Here is a 21,809-nt window from a genome sequence, read left to right on the forward strand (position 1 = left end):
GCATCGTTGTAGCATCTCCGTTTTGGTCACCTACATCATGGTGGCCTAAAAGAGTTAGCGAAGAAGAATATGGTGCATCGGCTACCCAACATGAACTACTAGGGAAAAGTATGTGAAGAATGTGTGCTCAGCAAGCATGTGAGAACCTCGCTTTCAAAGAAGGCTGAATATTTGGCTAAGCAACTTCTCCAATTGATTCATATTGATATATGTGGATCAATTACTCCAAAAATCTTCAGCGCTAAAAGGTATTTCATTACCTTTATCGATGATTTCTCACGAAAAACTTGGGTTTATTTTTTGAAAGAAAAATTTGAGGCATTCGAGGTGTTCAAAAATTTCAAAGTGATGGTCGAGAAGGCAACTGATAAACAAATCAAAATTGTACGATCCGATAGAGGTGGCGAGTATACTTCAACGACTTTCATGGAGAGCAAGGCATACGGCGATTTCTAACCGCATTGTACACTCCTAAAAACAATGGTGTGGCCGAGAGGAAGAACCAAACCATTCTCGACATGGTTCGATCAATGCTTAAGAGCAAAAAGATGCCAAAGCAATTTTGGGCGGAAGCTGTGCAATGCGCCATCTATGTGCAAAACTGATGTCCACATGTGAAGTTAGATGATCAAACACCACAAGAGACATGGAGCAGACAAAAGTCGACAGTTTCTAATCTCAAAGTGTTTGGCAGTTTGGCTTATGCACATGTACCAGATAAACAAGAACGAAGCTCGAAGACAAAAGAAAAAGGTATATTTTTATTGGGTATGATGAGAAGACAAAAGAATACAAGATCCTTGACCTGATAAGCAAGAAGGTGATGGTGAGTCGTGATGTTAGAATAAGAAAACAAGTGGGATTGGAACAATTCTGCAGAGGTTATGATTGAAGTTGGAGAATCATCAGTCGTTGCACCGACAAGATAAATTCCGAAACTACCGATGATGAAGATGAACCATGACAACCTAAAATGTGAAGTTTGCAAGATTTGTATGATTCGAGAAATGAGGTACACCTTGTATGTCTTTTTCCAGATGTAGAAAATATCAGCTTTGAAGAGGCGGTGCGAGACAAGAAATGGAAAACTGCCATGGATGAGGAGATTAAAGTGATTGACCGCAACAACACATGGGAGTTAACAAAATTTCCAGAGGGAAGTCAACCCTTTGGTGTGAAGTGGGTATTCAAGAAAAAGAGGAATGCTCAAGGCGAGATAGAGAGGTACAAGGCGCGATTCGTTGTGAAGGGATACAAACAAAAGGAGGGAATCGACTACGATGAGGTGTTTGCTCCCGTTGTAAGAATGTAGACGATTTGGTTGCTCATTCCTCAAGTGGCTCAATTTAAATGGTCGATATTTCAAATGGACGTCAAGTTGGCTTTCTTGAATGGTGTTCTTGAAGAAGAAGTCTACATCGAACAACCACCTGGGTACATTAAAATCGGAGAAGAGAATAAAGTGCTAAAATTGAAGAAGGCACTTTACGGGTTGAAGCAAGCACCACGGGCATGGAATACTCATATCGATACATACTTCAACGAGAATGGGTTCAAGCAATGTCCTTACAAGCATGCTCTTTATGTAAAGAACAGTGAAGGTAACATGATATTTGTTGCTCTTTATGTTGATGATCTCATTTTTATGGGTAACAATAATGAGATGATAGAAGAGTTTAATGGCACAATGAGACGAGAATTTGAGATGACAGATTTGGGATTGATGAAGTTTTTCCTTGGTTTGGAGGTTAGACAAGAAAATACGAGTATTTTTGTATATCACAGAAGACATATGCAAAAGAGATTTTGAAGAAGTATAAGATGGAAAAGTTTAACCCAATATCAATACTAATGGAACCAGGTGCAAAACTCTCAAAGTTCAATGAAGGAGAATCGATGCAAGTAGATACCGGAGTTTGGTAGGAAGCCTTCATTATCTCATATGCACGAGGTCGAATCTTTCATTAAGTGTCGGCATCATAAGTCGATTTATGGAGGAACCAGTTTACTCACATTGGAAGAGTCCTACAGTACATTCAAGGTACTGTATCATTTGGATTGTTCTACTCAAAAGAAGAAGATTACAAGTTGGTGAGTTACTCTGACAGTGATTGGTGTGGAGACATAGATGATCAATAAAGTACATCGGGATATGTATTCTTTATGGACAACACGACATTTTCTTGGCTTTCAAAGAAGCAACCGATCGTGACGTTATTGATGTGTGAAACTGAATATGTGGCAGCATCTTGGTGTGTATGTCATGCGATATGGCTTAGAAACTTGTTGAGCAAGATGGAGCTAAAGAAACTAGGTGCAACTGTGACTCAAGTTGACAACAAATCAACAATTAAGTTGGCAATAGATTTTATTATGTTGTTAGTGGAGTTCTAAGACCATAATGAAGACTTTTCTAGAAGAGTTTCCTAAAGCCTATAAATAGGATGCTCTTTACACCGCATAAAGAAATACAATAGAAAGAGAAATACACGAAGAAAAGTGTTTTTTTTAGAGAAAATTCAAGTATTAGTGATTGTATGTTTTCATCATGTTGATAACAATTTCCTTTTCAAATTAAACTTCATCAACTTAGTCCAGTGTTTGGGTGTTTCTTATCATTTTGAACATGAAATTGATGAAGCATTGCATAAAATCTATGAGATTTCAACAAAGGAGAATAACATAGTAAGTTAAGATGATGATCTTCATCATCTTGCTTTGCTCTTCCGCTTGCTTAGACAACAAGGATATCGTATTTCATCAGGTATGATCTTACCACGTTCATCTTTAATTCCTCATTTGTGTTTACACTTTTCATTATAACACTGTTTCTTGTTATAAAAAAAATAATAAAAAAAGGATATTTTGGGATACTCCAACCCAATTTATCCTAAAGAATTTCCGTCGTTAAACAAAATTAATACATTATACCTCATGTTCCGGTTTGTAGAACTGATTCCATGAACATATTGAAATTGCACGTGTGTTATAGAAATGTCATGTAGTCAAGTTTAGAAGAAAGATAAGTTCAAACCAATTTGTAAATTTTTATTAAATTTAAATTTAGAAATTTTTATTGCACAACCTAAATGAAAATTACTTCATCAAAATTAAGTTAATTTGAACGATACTATAGTGCATTTTTTTACATTTTTAAAATAGAAAACTATATAAGAAAGAGATTAAAAATATCTATAATAATTTTAAAAACTATAAATAAATATTTATTAATAATAAAAAATTATATCAAATATTAATATTTTTTTTAATTTCTAAAATAGTATTTAATTTAATTAATATAATAATTAATTATTTTTATTTTCTAAAAATGATTTTTATTTAATAATATTCTTATAGGGATATAGTAGTCTCTTTTAATCTTATTCTTTATACAAAATTAAAGTAAACTTTCCAATGATTAGCAGGTGGGTTATCTCCTCATTGGTTGATCTACCAGAATATATGAAATTAGGTTATAAGGCACTTTTGCATATTTTTGAAGAAACAGAACAGGAGTTGAGAATCAAACTCAAGTTAAAGAAGACTTTGTCAAGTATGCTTTGTGTTCTTGGTTCAGTTTTGATTTGTAATTTTGTTCCATGGATGTTCACAAGGAGATAACACTCTTATTTGAGTTTGGAACGTCATTTGGACGGCTATGTCTCCATTGATGATTCCTTAAGCTTCCTTGAGTCCAATTTTGTTTTTAGCATTCATTTTTGTTCTTGCTTTCCTTTCAATTCCGCCAAGTGTTTGTGATAAGGACATGGCACTCATTGTTCAATGAGTTTGGCTTCTCTTTTGGATGGCATTATCCTCCATTGAGATGACCTTAAGTCTCCTTAATGTTGTGTGTCTTGTTAAAGTGTCAATCCAACTCGTATCATGTGGTGTATAGATCTAATACACAAGCATGAACTCAATACTAAAAAGAAAATGCACCAAAGGATCAAGAAAAACAGAAACCAAAATTTGTACTCAAATAAAAGCAATCAACCAAAGATAGCAAGAAAAGTACTACAAGGAATTGATGACATTATAGGAAAAAACATGACTAGACAAAACAAGTAGGGATTCAAAAATTAAAAAGACTCAAGCACAATGAATTGTACCAATTAAAACAGCAAGAAATACTCAAAAAACAGAAAAAGCAGAATCACTAACACAAAACAGAATCAAAGTGTCCAGCAACTCAAAAATTGTTTTGCACACAACCATAGTTCTAGATACCACATGATACGAGTTAGATTGACACTTTAACAAGACACACAACATTAAGGAGACTTAAGGTCATCTTAATGGAGGATAATGCCATCCAAGAGAGAAGCCAAACTCATTGAACAATGAGTGTCATGTCCTTATCACAAACACTTGGCGGAATTGAAAGGAAAGCAAGAACAAAACAGAATTGGACTCAAGGAAGCTTAAGGAATCATCAATGGAGACATAACCGTCCAAATGACGTTCCAAACTCAAATAAGAGTGCTACCTCCTTATGAACATCCATGGAACAAAATTACAAATCAAAATTGAACCAAGAACACAAAGCACCGAACAGAAACTTAAGAAACAGCATATGAACACAAAATTAAACGGTGAAAAGATGAAGAACAATTAAGAACTCTAGGCTACCGATTGAAAACAGAAATGAAGATGAAAGGAATGAGACTTAGGTGATTGAAGATCGGCTGGAATGGGAATTGGAGTTGCTCACGCCACTTGGTGATGGAGTTCCAAGATGAGTGAAGGAAGCCGCCACTTGAAGCTCTCCAAAAGCTCACAAGATGAGACTAAGCAAGGAGATCCAAATCTCACACAAATCTCTCTCCAAATGAGTAGAGTTTCTCTATATCAATTATCCAATTCTGAATTTATAAGAGCCCAACCTCTCTATTTATAATAGAAGAGGGCTGAAATGAAACACAAATGAAACTCAAAGTTCCCTCCAAATTCAAATGCAAATTGGTGCCACCTAGTCATGAAGTAAGTGTGATCCACTTCCTATTTTCAGCACCTCCTAAAATGCGTCTACACCCCCCTAACTATTCACACATTTTATTTAATATCCATACCTACTAAACAATAGAAATTACAAGATTCATTAAATGATGTTCTTCACTCAATGCTCTAGCCTTGCTCCTCATGGATGGGCTTGGGCTTCTTAGCTTGGCCTTTTTGGGTTTGGGCTTCTTGGGCTTGGGCCTCATCTTTTGAAAATACTAATAAGAACAACTTTAGATGTTTTGACTCTTGTCCATTCTTCCTATTAACAACATCTTTTTTATTCTCATCAAGGACTGATTATCTCGGCTTGTAATTTTTCTCGCACAATGTGACAGTCTATCTCAATGTGTTTTGTGCGTTCATGAAATACTAGGTTTTTTTGCTATATGTAATGCCGCTTGATTGTCACATAAAAAGTTGAGCTGGAAAGTTACATGACACCTTTAAATCCTGCAATAGATATCGCAACCAAACAGGTATTCTGCTTCCGCTGATGATCTTGATACGTTTGTCTGTTTTTTTTACTTCCATGAGATAATAGAAGAACCAAGAAAAATGCAATACCTAGATACTGATCTCTGAGTTGTCTGACAACCTCCTCAGTCTGAGTCGCAATAAGCTGTCAATGTCAGATTGTTTTCGGATGGCAATAACAATCCTTGTCCCGGTGATCCTTTGATGTACTTTAGGACTCGAATTGTGGCATCCCAATGAGGTTTCCGTCGATCCTGTATATATTGACTCAGGGTCCGAACCGAAAATGCTATGTCAGGCTGAGCAACCGTGAGGTATATAAGTCGTCCCACGAGTTGCCTGTATTTGAATGGATCCTTTAATAACTCTTCATCGTCTGGTGTGATTTTTAGGTATTGCTCCATTGGAGATTTGTCTGGAGGAGCACCTGTGAGTCCTGTATCCTGCAAAATATCAAGCGCATATTTTCTTTGTGATATGTAAATACCAACTTTGGAACGGGAAAATTCAATCCTTGGAAAATATTTTAAGTCTCCAAGATCTTTAATGCGAAATTGTTGTAATAGACAATCTTTAACACGCTGAATTTCTGTCAAATAATTTTCTGTCAAAAGAATATCATCCACATAAATCAAAATGGCAGTAAATGATGTGTTATTTTGTCTTGTGAATAAAGAGTAGTCTGTCTTGGACGGTTGAAATCCTATAGATTTAATCACGTGAGAAAATGTTGAAAACCATGTCCGGGATGCCTGTTTGAGACCATAAAAGGATTTGTTGAGTCGACATACAATGTTCTCCCCCTATCGATGATGCCCAGGTGGCAAGTCCATGTAAATAATTTCATGCAATGTGCCATATAAGAAGGCATTTTGCACATCTAGCTGGTGAGTAAACAAATTTCTGGCTACTGCAATGGTGAGGAGACACCTCAAAGTTGTTAATTTTGTTGTTGGTGAAAAAGTTTCAGAGTAGTCGACACCTTCAATCTGAGTGTACCCCTTTGTGACAAGGCGCGCCTTATATCTGTCAACGTTGCCATCTGATTTGTACTTTTTTTTATAGACCCCTTTGCATCCGATGGGTTTCTGCCCAGCGGGTAACAGTGTCAAGGTCCACGTTTGATTTAGCTGCAAGGCGGAAAGCTCTTCGTCTATTGCTTTTTGCCAATTTGGATCAAGGATAGCTTGTGCATAAGTGTGAGGTTCTTTGGTGGCTGTGATGTTAGCAAGATATGCACTATGTGTAGAAGAAAATCGTGAATTAGAAAGAAAATGATGCATAGGATACCTGGTTCCATTCGGCCAGTCTTGGGCAGTGGTCGAATGATTGGCTTGGGATCCCGTTACGTAATCTTGAAGCCAGGAAGGTAGGGTTGATGTGTGACTGGATCGTCGAATAGAAAGGTCGGTTGGAGAAGGTTCAGTAATGGGGGCTAGACTTCCTGGTGTGGGAGAAGAAGGTTTGTCTGCTGGAGGTTCAGGTGCATTGTGACAAGTAGGAGAAGAATGTTGGTTTGATGGGGGTTTAGGTGCATTATGACGAGTAGGAGAAGAAGGTTGGTTTGCTAGAGGTTCAGGTGCATTGTGACGAGTAGGAGAAAAAGGTTGATCGAGTGAATGTTGGATAGGAGTGGGTAAGTCAATGTCAATAGTGGGCAAAATACCTTGTAATGGAGGTGAGGATTGCGACTGGGATTGTTGGCAAAATGGGAAAACACTTTCATGGAAGATGACATCCCGACTTGTAAAAAAAGTGTCTGCATCTATATCAAATAATTTGTATGCTTTTTGATTGAGAGGATAACCAATGAAGATGCACTGTCGAGCACGCATATCAAATTTTTGCTTAGGTGAAACAACAGTTGCATAACAGAGGCCACCAAAAGTTTTTAAGTGAGAAAGTGAAGGTGGGCGATTATATAGCATCTCAAAAGGTGATTTAATTTTTAGTGAAGGTGTTGGCAAACGATTAATGATATATGTGGCAGTTAAAACGTATTCCCCTAAAATTCTAATGGTAAATGAGACTGAAGTAGGAGGGCTCGTGCTGTGTTTAAAATATGTATATGTTTGCGTTCTACTACTCCATTTTGTTGAGGAGTGTAGACACAAGTGCGTTGACATTCAATACCATTTTTGAGAAAAAAATTACGCATAGAAATAAATTCCAATCCGTTGTCAACGCGGATGGTTTTAATAGATGCCTGAAATTGATTTTGTGCAAAAGTAATGAATGTTTCTAAGAGATGTTGGGTTTCAGACTTGTTATTCATAAGAAATAACCAAGTATATTTAGTATAGTCATCGACTATAGTAAGAAAAAACGTTTTCCAAAATGAGTTGAGGTTTTATGAGGACCCCAAATGTCACAATGCAATAGATTAAATGGAGAATGAGATTTTATTGTGCTTAAAGGAAAGGGTAGCCTTGTCTGTTTAGCTTTGGGATAAATACTACAATTATTATGAATGAGAATGAGACTTTAACTGATAGGTAGTAAGGAAGATGCAAGTTGTAGACACGCCGGAGAAGGATGTCCGAGGTGCTTGTGCCATAAATCGGGGTCGGTCGAAATTTGATATGCGTGGGCTTGGTTTGGAAGAGGGGACATATAGTATAAGCCTGCGTGTTGTTTACCCGAGCCAATCATCCTTCCAGTAGCCAAGTCTTGCAAAACGCAACCATGTGGAATAAAAACGACAACAATTTAGTGAACTGGTTATCTTACTAACAGACATGAGATTTAAATTAAAAAAAGGAAAACAAAGAACATCTTTGAGAGTGATTTTGTCATTGAATTTAATTGTGCCTGTAGATGAGATGGATGCAGTTGAGCCTGTGGGCAGATTAACATTTGGAATAAATGATGATGAAGTGTGTGTGAAAAATTGTGAATCAGATGCAATGTGATTGGTTGCTCCACTATCCAAAATCCATGGTTTCGTAAAAGCAGAATTAGAAGACGAGTTATGGACAAGTAGACTTGCAGAGCTAATAAACGTGTCACTTTTACCCTTATTGTTGAGCGAGTAAATAGCATTTGCCAATTGCTGAATTTGCTCGACATTGAAGTCTTGTACGAGGTTTCTAGCTTTTGCCAATTGTTGAATTTGCTCGGCACTGAAGCCTTGTACGAGATTTCTATCGGAATCGTTACTGATGCCTTTTTTGCCAGACATGATCTTTTATTTAGGGGATAAAAATGGAGAGGCTGTCAGGGCACCAAGATCGGTGCTCTGATACCATATAAGAAAATGATATATAAAAAATGGTAAGAAAAAAAGATATTTCTTATTCTCTTATGTGTGTATTTACATCACTTCATGTGTAGGGAATATATACCAGTGTAGGGAGATTTTCTCTCTCCAAATTACAATCTAATTAGGCAGGGATCCATTCGTCATGAGATTCTATCATTATTAAATTAATTACATATAATTGGGTACAATATCGTGCAATATTGCATACAATAATTGCGTATAATTTGATAATTTATTATTGAAATTCAAATTGGATTTCGAGTTTTTAATTTCTATTTTTTTTTCTTAAAGTAGTAATTTTATCAGTCGACTCGCTTAATAAACCTATATTTTTTATTTTTATTTTGTAAAAGTTTTCATATTAGGAATCACTATACAACTTGACATCTGAGCTAGATTGATACTTCAAGTAACAACAATCATATGTCATCACATGAAAAAAGTATTATTATTAAAAAAAGAAAAAGAAATGGAAATACAAAAATATGGGGGAACTAGACTAAAACCCATATGTTAACAAAAACGATACATAGGTAGACTATACCTATTCATAAAGAACTGTAGGAACAAACTAGATAGAAGCCTATTATACCAATGAAATGATTCTATGAATAAATCTTAAATTAGTCAACTTATCAGCACACGCATCCCCTTCACGAAAAATATGAGTGACCCTAAACTTGATTTTCCCACAGTAATTAAGACAAGTATTTCATCGATTATGAAACATCCACAGAACATTAGTCCTAGCAGTAAACGCAACACAAACCAAAGCAGAATCACATTCAAGCTCGACATTAGTAAGCCCCATCTTTTGAGCTTCCTCCATAGCATGTATAACTCCATAAAACTCAGCAACCATAGCAGTCTGAACTTCAAGAAACGCAGAGAAAGAACCAATAAACTCCCCCATACTCCCACGAAAAATACGTCCACAAGTAGCAAGACCAGAATACCCCCTAGCAGCCCCATCAGTGTTAATTTTAACTCATCCTGATGAAGGAAACTTCCATCTAATAGGAAGAGGACAAAGAACTTTATGACTACGACGATTAATACCAAAAAACTTAATCATGTTGAAATCCAACATATCATTCTTCATTGAAGCTTTAGACGAATTTTCCACTAGACAAGTTAAATCTTTAATTACTGAAATAGTCCTAGAAACCTCAACCTTATCCTGAAATCTAGCATAATTCCTCATACGCCATATCTTCAAAATAGAAAAAGTTATCATAGCAAGCTTAATCAATTTAGCCAAAGGACTACCATCACTCTTAATAAAAGAAAGAAGATCATCCTTATTAGAGAAAAGAGAAGTAAGAAAAATCTGTCGAACCCAACTCAAAAAATAAATGCTAAATAGATTCCTCATGCTTTTCACAAAGCGTACACATAGAACATATATGCAAACCTTTATTTTGAATATGTTGATTTGTAGGAATCCGCCTATGAAAAACTTTCCAGAGTACTAAAGTTTTGGAAGGCGAAATAGATGAAGACCAAATGAATTTAGCCCAACCACAAGAAACTTCTGGTTCTAAGAAAAAATCCTAGCCAATTTAAGAATGAAACGACCAGACTCATCTAGAATCCAATTAGGAATATCATGTTCCTCCCTAACCATGATATGATTAAAAGAATAAGGCATCTGCGGTAAAGATAAGAGAATATTCCAATCTCAACTTGTCCAAAACTGAGAGACTGTATCCGGAATGCTAGCACCATCAGATTACCCTGCAATATTTGCTAAAGAAGTAGTATAACACCATTTATCATTTCCATAAATTAATAAAAGAACATGTACCAACAGTCTAAGAAGTATAATCAAGTATAGTAAAATAAAACTGCATAATTCCAAGCTACAGAGATGAGGATCTATAAACCATTCTAAACTCGTCTTTTAATTTAAGAAACCTACAGAAAAGACCAAGGCTTGTTGCTATAAGCAAAGTTCCAAGTAAACTTAAGAATATATGCATTATTGTCATGATGAAGATGAATAATCTTCAAACCTCCATTCTCAAGAGGAGAGAACAAATTGTATCCCATTTCACGGTGACTATGTGATGTGAGTTGATTTTAGATTGCACATTTTAAAGGTTTCACTTTTGTTTAGATTTTGGATTTTAGAAATTTAAAGGTGCGGACCCTAAGAATATCCCCACTGGACACGAACTTAACCAAGTGGTTATTTGTCAATGTTCACTTGACAAGGACAAAGAGAAAAACACAATAATATGGTGACAATGATGCAAAGGTGCAGAATTGAAGAGAACATGAAAAAGGAAACGAAACAAGACTAAAATGATAAAGAATGACCGAATGGAAGGAACATTAAAGAACATGAAATGGAAATGGATAATGGAACGAATAAAGAAGGAAAAAGATGAAGGGATGAAAAGAACTTATGGATGAGAAAGTGAATTCACGCCACTTGGAGCAGAGGGACTCCAAGATGAGTGATGAAAGAGTCTCCATTTGAGATGTCACTCACTCAATATAAGACTTAGAGTCGCAACTTAGGATACTGCCCACCCAAGATAAGACCCAGATAAAAAGGATTACTCTGAATCTCAATTCCCTCAAATAGAGTTTCTTTACTTAAAATTTCAATGTGTAAATACATGGAGGAAGGCACCATTTAATAGGAAGGAGTAACTTGGAGGGCAAGATAAGTGAGAGGTAGAAAAGGAAGGGGAGAGGGACTGCCTAGGGTGTTAACCATGGTCAAAACCATCCCTTAGGCATAACTTCTAGAAGTTAGGGCTATATTCTAACCCTAATGGACTAGGCACAAGCTAAAGTGATAAATACACCCCCTTGTTATGCTAAATGAACCTACTCTAGCCTATTATACTATTTGGACCCCAAAAGTGAGCCCAAATTATTTACAACATGTTTTTACTTTTAAGAAGACCAGAAGAAAGAATAGTTGATGTTCTAGTGTATGCCCCGTTCTTCTTCTGGTAAGGTTTGTCAGATCTTTGGTGGGGCCTTGACTTGATTGCTGAGATGACTGTTGACTGTGTGAATTGTCTCTTGAATCCTTGGTCATCTGTTTGTCTTCTTGGATTATATCACTATGCCTTTTTTCAGAATATCACCAGTCCAAATAAAATTTAGACATCACTGCTTAACTTGGTTAAGAAGTGAAATAGGGCATTTATACATATTAAAGTTATAAGCTAGAAATCCAATAATCATCGTATTGACCAACTGAATCCGACACACAAGGAGGAAATGAGTCTCCAATGTAAAAAATGCTAAATTACTTTTTTGTTTTTACATTAAGAGTCAAAAGTCAATTTGTTTTAATAGTTTTTTAAAAAAAGTCATTTTTTTCTGAAATTTTTAAAGTAAGCAATTTGATCCCTTATATTAAATTGACACGAACGATGTTAAGTGGTAATGATGTGAAACAAAATAACATTATTATCGACACATAAACTATGTTGTTAGATACACATCATACATATGCAACTTTTTTATGTGAAAAATCTGTGTTTTTGGATGAACTTTTAAGGAGAACAAAATTAGAAAAATAAGATTAAGAGTTGTAAGGAAAAAAATATTGCATCTACATTTTATAGTATTTTATGAAGGGTTAGATTTTCCAAAGTTTACTTCCTAATCCTCAACTCCCTTATCTTCATCCCAAATATTTTATTTTAATAACCATCAATCTAGTTAAAAACTTCAAGTTAGTTTGATTTATAAAGACATTGTTTTTTTGTGCTTCATCTTTTTAATTAACAAACTAGGCCTACCAAGAAGTGGTCTTTGAATTATGAGAATGGGATTATGAAAAAAAGGGGTCTAAAAAGTATTTGTATTAATTAGCAATAATTTTAAATTTTCAAAATAATTAAATTCTTATTAAAAATTTAGTACCGATAGGGTGACTTTACCTCATAGTTGCCTTCTTACATCACATTTTGTTGTAAGTGTTGAACCAAGTGTGTTCAAGCTTTGAAGAATTCAAACCCTTTGAAGGTTGATGAAGGCTAGATGTGCTTGCTGTTGTTGAGTTGTCTTTTAGATAGGATCTGGGGTAGACTTTATGTATAATCCACTCTTGATTGAATCCAAAGCATAAGCATTCTCAATCATTTTAAAAGAAAAGTGTTTTTCAAACTAAGTGAAAAACAACCTGTTGTTTTGTCGAAACAACCGATTGTTTTATACTTAGGTGTTTTTAGAAAGGTTGAAAACTGTTTTTAAATGGTTGACTTGCTGTCAAACCAAAACAACCGATTGATTCGTGGAAACAACCGATTGTTTGTTTTGGGACCATAACAGAAAACTGTTTTGTGCTTTGACTGAGCATTAAATGATTTTCTAACTATTTACGCTCCAGTTTTTAATGCTTTGACCAATCTTTAAATGCAGTGAATAGTTTGTTAAGATTTGGTAACAAACAAAAACTTTGATTAAATACAGAAAAACAGATTTGAGTTTTTAACAGTTTTGAGATTTTGAAAAGTTGAGAATTGCTTAGAGATTGCATTGATCAAAGAGTGTGAGATAGGATTTTCATCTTGTATTGATTTCAGATTTGTTCTGTAACAAGTGTAATCCTTTGTATCTTTGAAAGAAACCTTGTGTGTTTGCTGAGAAGTGTTGTGTGTTCTTGAGGGGATCCAGATCAACATTCTTAGTGTTGTTGTGCTGGACCAAAGGGAGTGTGTGTCTTGAAGGGATCAAGGTCACTTCTTTGGTTGTGTTGTAAGTAATCTAGGGTTGATTGCTTAGTGGTTTCCCCATTGGTTTCTGAGAAGACTGGATGTAGCTCTGGGTTTAGAGTGAACCAGTATAAACCTCTGTGTGCATTTTCTCTATCCTTAATCTCTTTAAATTCAGTTTTGATATTTGTGAACTAGTATAAACAACCGATTGTTTTTCTGGTGCTGTGCTTATTTGCTTTGTGTTTTTGAAAACTGAATTCTGATTCAAGTGTTTCTCAAAGTAATTTCATTCTTGACTTAAAAGTTTGCGAAAACCCTCTTTAAACCATTCACCCCCCCCTCTAGTTTAAAGCCATACATTCTAACAGTAAGAAGACAACATAATTAAATAGTCGTCTTCTTAGAAAAACTTAATTTAAAAAATGTCACCACGTTTTGAGGGACAGACAGTGTCTGACCGTAAAAACGTCTTAAATGTAATGTCGAAATAAGTCATTTTTGCACTAATGACTATCATATAAATACTAAACAACTTACATTATATATAATTGAGTTATACAAGTTCATGAAAAAAGGTATTTAGTTCTTAAAGTTGTTACTCATATGGATTATTATGTGAAATAAATACAATTAATATTTTAATATAATAGCTATTTAAAATTTTGTGAATTTTGCAAGGTAAGTGATAAGAATACGAATTATGTATGATATTTCTACTTGGTTGCTTATTTCTGTTCTAGAGGGTTTAAACTCATTTTAAGTTGGTATGTACGTTAAAAAAAATTAAATTTGAATTTTAAACCTGTATATAAGGGATGAGTTATTCTTAAAATTTATTATTTAATTTATTTTACTTATTTTTAATAAAAAGAATTCTATGTAAACTAATTTATTAGTTTAAAAATGTGTTGTTTTCTTATAGTCAATGATAAAGAAGTTGTTTATTTGAATTCTCATATCCCTCTAGGATAGAAAATGAGTTAGAACTTGTAAGTAAACTTCACAACCACGAGTATTAGAGAACAATTTAAGTATTTTTTAAGAATCACTATTAAAAAGTTGTTAAATAAAAATCAATTTTAAAAATAAAAAATAAAAAATATTATATTAATTAAATTAGATATTATTTTATAAATTAAAAAAGTTATTAATATTTAAAATAGTTTATAAATTTATAAACTAATTTTTAAATTGATAATTAATTAATTAATATCTAATTAGTTACAAAGATTTTAGTTACCTTAATAAAATAAAAATTTATGATAGTAAGTGATTCAACAAAATAAAATGATATCATGAACTTATATCTTATATGTGCATGATGAGAATAAAAACAAGAATTTGTTTCACTCGGTCTTTTTCTCTCACTTTTCTTTTACAATTTCTTTTAATAATAAATTATTATATTTATCTAATAAAATTAAAAATAAATAAAATTTTAAAATAATATAATAATATTATTGGTTGTCAAATGAAAATGTAAAAATATTAGAGTCTCTGCCAAGTGACCCAAAATTAGGAGCCACCACTTCATTTATTTGTGGGCTAGTGAATGATATTGTTATAAGGGACATTAGACAAAATAAAGGAGTCCAAGTCATTGATGTATATATTTGTCTGCATTTTTCGCATGTACTTTTTCAACATACACTATAAATCCATGCGAAAGAAACGTGTTTCCTACGAAAATAGTGCAGACCATTAAATTTATAGATATTTGAAGATAAAATTCTTAATTTCTAATTTCTTTCTTTAATTATCAACAGTTTCGTATCAACCTTATTTTCAAATTGCTGATAAGAAAAAAACATTATTTTCAAATATGAATAGATTATAAATTATATCACGTTAATTTTTATTAAGTTTCATGACTCATGGTTCACGTGGTAGAATTAAAATTAGACATAAATATGGAGTTACAGTTAATGAAAAAAGGGAAAAAATATTTACGGTAAAATAGTGGAGATCAATAAAAGGTTTAGATATATTATAAAATTACACTAAATTTATAGATATTCATAAATGAGGCTACTTTTATCTCACTACCTTCTCCAAATAACTTTGGTTTCTTATAAATGTAAGAGGTTGGGTTGTTTGTTGTTCAACATTTGAAAGCTAAGAGATACACCTCCTTTTCACCAAAAAGTCACTTACATTATATGCAACAAACCATGTCTAACGGAAGCTTATCACTTCCAACTTCTGCCAATGGTGCAAAATCTCCTTTCACTCGACCCATTGCAAATTTTCATCCTTCTATTTGGGGCGATCGCTTCCTTTCCTACGTTCCTACTTTCGCTGTATGTCATTTTTCATTTTCAATCTCTTTAGCTAAAATCATGTATTTTACATTTAATTTATTTCATGCAGGAAAGTGATAGCCACATTCAACAAGCTAAACTATTAAAAGAGGACGTGATGAAGATCCTTGTCTCACCTATTGATCATAACAATTTCTCTTTTAAATTGAACTTCATTGATTATGTCCAACGTTTGGGTGTCTCTTACCATTTTGAGCACGAAATTGACACTCTTCTTTGTCAAATTTATGACATTTCAACAAAGGACAATAATATCATAGCTCATAGTGATAATCTTTACCATACGGCTCTACTCTTTAGGTTGCTCAGACAGCATGGATACCGCATTTCTTCAAGTATGTGTTCATCAACTTTTAACCAATTTTTTTTTCAAAAACAATAACTTCTTTTGTGATGCTACTAAATTTATTCTTCGAGTTTGCTCTTTGGGCTACTTTGGTACTAGTTGCATTGCATCATCACATCATGGATGTCTTTGTTTGTAGTCGAGTGAACTATATACAAACAAGTCTAAACAAATTTAAATACTTTGCTCCAATCAAATTTTGAGCTTTTCTTGGGCAGATGAATCATAAATGAGTTAATCAAGTTCAAGTTGGTTTGAAACAGACCATGAGGTAGGATGCGTGTCTACAATTTTTTTAAACAAAAGAAAAGGAAGAATAGAAAAACTTGTAAAGTTTAATAATTTTGGCTAAAAATCTAACTATTGAAAAAACGTGGTTTGAGGGACAAAGTAGTGGAATAAAATAATGAGTTTCTTAACTAAAGTAAGGATGAAGTTAAATATGTAAGAGAAATATAAAAATAGACTCACTATATCATTTATTATTTACTTTAGACTACACAATACTTGGTCACCTTGTATAAATGTGTTCTAAAAAGTAAAACAATTATAATTTTATAAATATGATTAATAAATTATTATAAATAACATTTTTCAGGAAGAAAAAAATAAATTAAAAATTATGACTTAAAATAATAAAATGCAATCTTTAATTATGAGTATTTTAAATTATATTTAATTAAAGTTGTTTTTAATATAGAAAACGACTTTTAAAATATAGTTACTTTAATTCACATTTTTTAAATTATAACATTTTTTTTGTCTTATGCAACACTAAGTCCACCTGTATGTAAGTGTTTTTTAAACATAAAAAGACTACACTTTTTTTTAAGTGTGTACATATGAACTACTAAAGACCATGACTTATAAACTATTTATATTTAATCCACAATTTTAAAGTGTTGTCTTTAGTAATGAATAAACTATATTAGAATAAGGGTTGCTTAAACCAATAAAAATATGGTCTTTTCTCAATTATAGAAATAAAAAGACAACATTTTTATAAATATGACTTATAAATATTATGGGTAAGGAAGTATGGTCCCACTCTTAATCATTATCTCTAACTCTTGGTTACAATTCTATTCTCTCTCGCTTTTCCATAGTGGAATATGAATCACAGGTATATTTCATTACTTTTTGTTAATATTATTAATATTACCAAGTTTGTTTGGTATATAGATTTTGAAAAAAAAAAAGAAAAATACATCGGATTTTGCATATTTCTTGGTTATCAAAATTTTCTAACCACTAATAAATATAATTTGATCCAAAATAAGCTTTAATTTCTTTTAAATTATACAAACAATTATTATTTTTCAAAACAAATTTCACTTTTAAGATTGGATTTATAGGGTGACTCAAACCAACTTATGTAAATAGTTTGATTTTAATTTGTGTAAGTTGGTTGTGTGGTAGCATCCCTTATAATAATTATATAATCAAATAAATATCTTGAAATTAACACATGTTTATAAATTAAACAGGTATATTTTGTAAATTCCAAGACCAAACCGGAAAGTTTAAGGAAAGTTTAGATGATGATATTCAAGGAATGTTAAGCTTGTATGAAGCAGCAGGACTAAGATGTCATGGAGAAGATATGCTTGAAGAAGCACATAAGTTCAGTTTCGAGCAGTTAACGAAGTTTATAACCACCCAATTAAGTTGTTCTCATGTGGCACGAGTGCAACATAGCTTAAAACAATCACTTCGAAGAGGTTTGCCTAGATTGGAGGCAACATATTATATGTCTTACTACGAAGAAGATCCATCTCATGATGAAAAATTGTTAACATTTGCAAAATTAGATTTTAATATGTTGCAGAAGCTACATTTGAAAGAAGTCAGCAGTCTAACCAGGTAATGTCTTCCTCACACATATTTACCTTTCGTTGCATAATTCAATGAATATTAGTTAAAGATTTTTGTTCTTGTCTTTGGAATCTTAGTGCAATTTTTTGTGATGCAGATGGTGGACTAAAGATTTAAATGTATCAACCAATTTACCTTTTACACGAGATAGGATCGTAGAATGTTGTTTTTGGATTTTGGGGGTCTACTTTGAACCACAATATTATAGATGGATAACAACAAAAGCAATAGCTCTAGCCTCCATCATTGATGACCTCTATGATGCTTATGGAACCATTGAAGAACTTGAGCTTTTCACCAGTGCAATTGAGAGGTTCGACACATCAAAATGACATATAATAGTATATATTTAGCATAATTCTTCCAATATATCAAAGATAACTTTCTCAAGACTTGCAGGTGGGATATTTGTTGCTTGGTTGATCTGCCAAAATACATGCAATTATGTTATAAGGCAATTTTGGATGTTTATGAAGAAATTGAGAAAGAGATGAGAAAGCAAGGAAAAGTATATTTTATGAAGTATGCCAAGAAAGAGGTAATTATAGTTTCATTAATTTTTTCTTATTCTTTATTCAACTGATACTAAGAAGTTAAATCAAAATTTCTTTTTTATTTTTTTATTTTTGTATTTGCATAAAAAATATAAACTAAATATCTTTTTTCCAACTAATTTGAATTGTGTGTGGAGTATAGAAAGTAGATATTTCTTATGTACAATATTAATGGTGTAAAAAAATAAATTTTCATCTAAAAACATCACCAATCCTATTTAATGACCAAACAAGGAATTTGGATTTACTACTACTATGTGCAGTTGCCAAAATATGCATATGATACTACGGTTTTAGATTCGTAATCTATGTACACATTGTCTATAATTTTGAATTATAGACGACGACCACACAATCATAGTCTATTAAACCATTAAAGACAATGATTATATATAGAACAATCACCTATAGCTTACATGATCCTAAAATGTTTTCTTCAATCTTGTCCTTATTTTTTTTTATCCAAGTTTGATGTTGAGAAATTTTTGAGAGAGAACGACTTTAGGTTGTGCAAACTCAAGATGGTGGACAAAGGTTGTGGTAAAGAAATAGAGGTTGTAGAGGAACTCAAGAGCTTCAGCGGTGATGCACAACAACGACAGGAAAGAGAACACAAGTAGCATTTTCAAAACTGAGAACGCACTCGTTCAACACTGAAAATAGAGAAAAATTCATCAAGAAAGCACAAAAAAATATGAAAATTAACATAAAAAACAATAAGGAAGGCACATTACAAGGAATGCGAGCAATGACAATAAAGAGAAGTCACAAAGAAGACAACAATGGAAGTAGCGGAGAAGAAAGCACAAAGAAGAAAAAGCCTAGAGTGGAAATAAAAAAACATATAAGCGAAGGTTATGACCTAATAACCGTAATCTATATAGGGCAACAATTGCCTAAAAAATCATAGTCTATAGTGGCCATTATAGGTAATGGTTGGCCATGAATCGTAGTTTATATGCTCTGTTTTAAATAGACAACATTTATAATTAGAACTATAGTCTATATGTTGATCTTATTTTCAAAATTGTCACTGCATTTTTGTAGACGACACTCTAACTTAAACCGTTATCTGTACACATTGTAAAACCCTTTTTTTGCACTAGTGAGTATGGAATAATTTCTCAATATTATATATTTGTACTTTAATGCTAGATGAAAAGACTAGTCCAGGCTCACATGGCTGAGGGAAGATGGTGTCATACCAACCACATTCCAACAATGGAGGAGTACATGAAAGTAAGAGAAATATCAAGTGGTTACCCTTTCTTAATTACTTTATCTTTCCTGGGCATGAAAGATACAACAGAGGAGGTTCTCATATGGGCAACAAATGAACCAATAATTATTGCAGCTTCTACAACTATATGTAGAATCATGGATGACATTGTCGGAGATGAGGTACGTACTAGACACTAATTAATTTCTATCAATTTAACTGAAAAGAGATTGTGACAAAGTTTTCTATGGGACTATTGATAAATGCACCTAATTTTACAAAATATATCGAGAAGAAATAGTAATAATAGAATTATAATTTGAGTTTAACAATAAACATCTTATTTATCTTATATTTAGAGTTAGCAGTTGCAAAACTTTAAAAAGTATGAAAGAGGTAAACTTAATAATAATTTGGTAAGATCTCAATAAATCCTATATGTTTTTGTTAAATATTGATTTTTTTTTATTCATTTTTATTTTTCTATTTTTGTTTATGAAGTTTGAACAACAGAGAGAACATGTTGTTTCAAGCATTTCCTGCTATATGAAGCAGCATAAAGTGTCAAGGAAATGTGCCATTGAAGAACTACAAAAGTTAGTTGAGAATGCTTGGAAGGACATAAATGATGCATGCTTAGCTCCTACTCAAGTACCAATGACTTTTCTTATGCGTGTAGTCAACTTTGCACGTGTGATCGATATGCATTACAAAGATGAAGATAACTATACAAATGCAGGAGGAATAATGAAAAATCACATTGAATCTTTATTAGTTAAAAAGATGTTCGTGTAACTAGAAGCTTTGGTCTTCTATAAATTATTGTTGATCTACTATTGTCTTTATTAATTACATGTTGATTGAATATCCATTTTAGATTGTTCAACAAGTCGGTCAAAGAACAAATATTTGTCTAAAAGGAAAACTTCTTTAAATTAACAACTTTTAAAAATAATAAATATCTTTTTTTATAATGAAATTTCATTTTTGTTCAAGATACAATTGTAGTAAATATTACCAAGTTAATTGTTATAATTGAGGATGATATTTCAATTTTCCTTAAAGCAACATACTCTAAATACCACTCTTCAAATACGTACTATATATTTCTATAAAATACTCATGTTCAAAAGTTTTATAAAAAATTATTATTATCTTTTTTAATTATTTTCGATTATAATTAGAAGCCTATTGGAAGGCTTCAGCAAATTAAAATTAAAAAATAATTTTAATTTTATAATTTTAATTTTGAATACATTAAAAGATAAGTATTTTTAATGTTTAAAATAATTAGAAATATAATTAATGAATAAAGAAATGAGTTTTTACAAAATAAAAATAAAAAAGTAATAAATAAAAAATGTTTAGTTTAATTTTTTTTAAGAATAAAGAAAATAAAAAATTAAACTCAACAACAACATAAAAGTTAAAAATCTATAAACATAAATTAGTATTTTTTTTATTATTATTGATAATGTAATCATGTCAATTTCAAGTAAAAAATACAGGACATAATTATAAAAAAATCAAAGTCAATTAGTATTAATTAATATTGATTGCACAAATAATATTGAAGTGTTTATCCATCCTAAATGCAAAATCCTAAAAAAAAACTAATGCAATTGTTACACTTAATGCTTAAAAATGAGAAGAAGAAAAATGTAAAAATAAATAAATATAGAAAATAAAAACAACAACATTGCAACAGATCTTTTTTTCCTCCCGGATATTCACGCATGTTACGAAAGACTATTTGATGGAACTCATAAATGAAGAGTATTGACCTACATACACTGATCAAATACTATGCCCAAGTTCCGACATGAAAATAACGTCAAAGGGGAGACCTAAGTCAAGTTGAATAAGGACTGATATGTACATAAGAGAACAACATGATCAAACAAAAAAATGTTCATATTGTCAAACACCATGACACACAAAAAGAACAAGTCCCAACATTATTGGATTGTGTACTTCTCGTCATTAAGTATGTTTCATTTCACATAAACTATTTAATGTTGTATATTTATGTTTTTAGTTATTATTTTTTTCTGCCATTGTTTATT

General features: G+C 32.3%; 1 protein-coding gene across 1 annotated transcript; it reads left to right on the plus strand.

The window, feature by feature from the left end:
• The first annotated feature begins 15,529 nt into the window (after window positions 1-15,529).
• Window positions 15,530-20,608, plus strand: LOC137824580 ((-)-germacrene D synthase). Its single transcript, XM_068630247.2, has 7 exons — window positions 15,530-15,728; window positions 15,799-16,084; window positions 17,583-17,958; window positions 18,068-18,283; window positions 18,370-18,508; window positions 19,680-19,925; window positions 20,245-20,608. The coding sequence occupies exons 1-7, from the start codon at window positions 15,588-15,590 to the stop codon at window positions 20,536-20,538; spliced, it is 1,698 nt and encodes a 565-aa protein (XP_068486348.2). The 5' UTR covers window positions 15,530-15,587; the 3' UTR covers window positions 20,539-20,608.
• The last annotated feature ends 1,201 nt before the right edge of the window (window positions 20,609-21,809 follow it).

Source organism: Phaseolus vulgaris, chromosome 11, assembly GCF_051622355.1.
Source record: "Phaseolus vulgaris cultivar YP4 chromosome 11, ASM5162235v1, whole genome shotgun sequence".
Taxonomy (NCBI): Eukaryota; Viridiplantae; Streptophyta; class Magnoliopsida; order Fabales; family Fabaceae; genus Phaseolus; species Phaseolus vulgaris.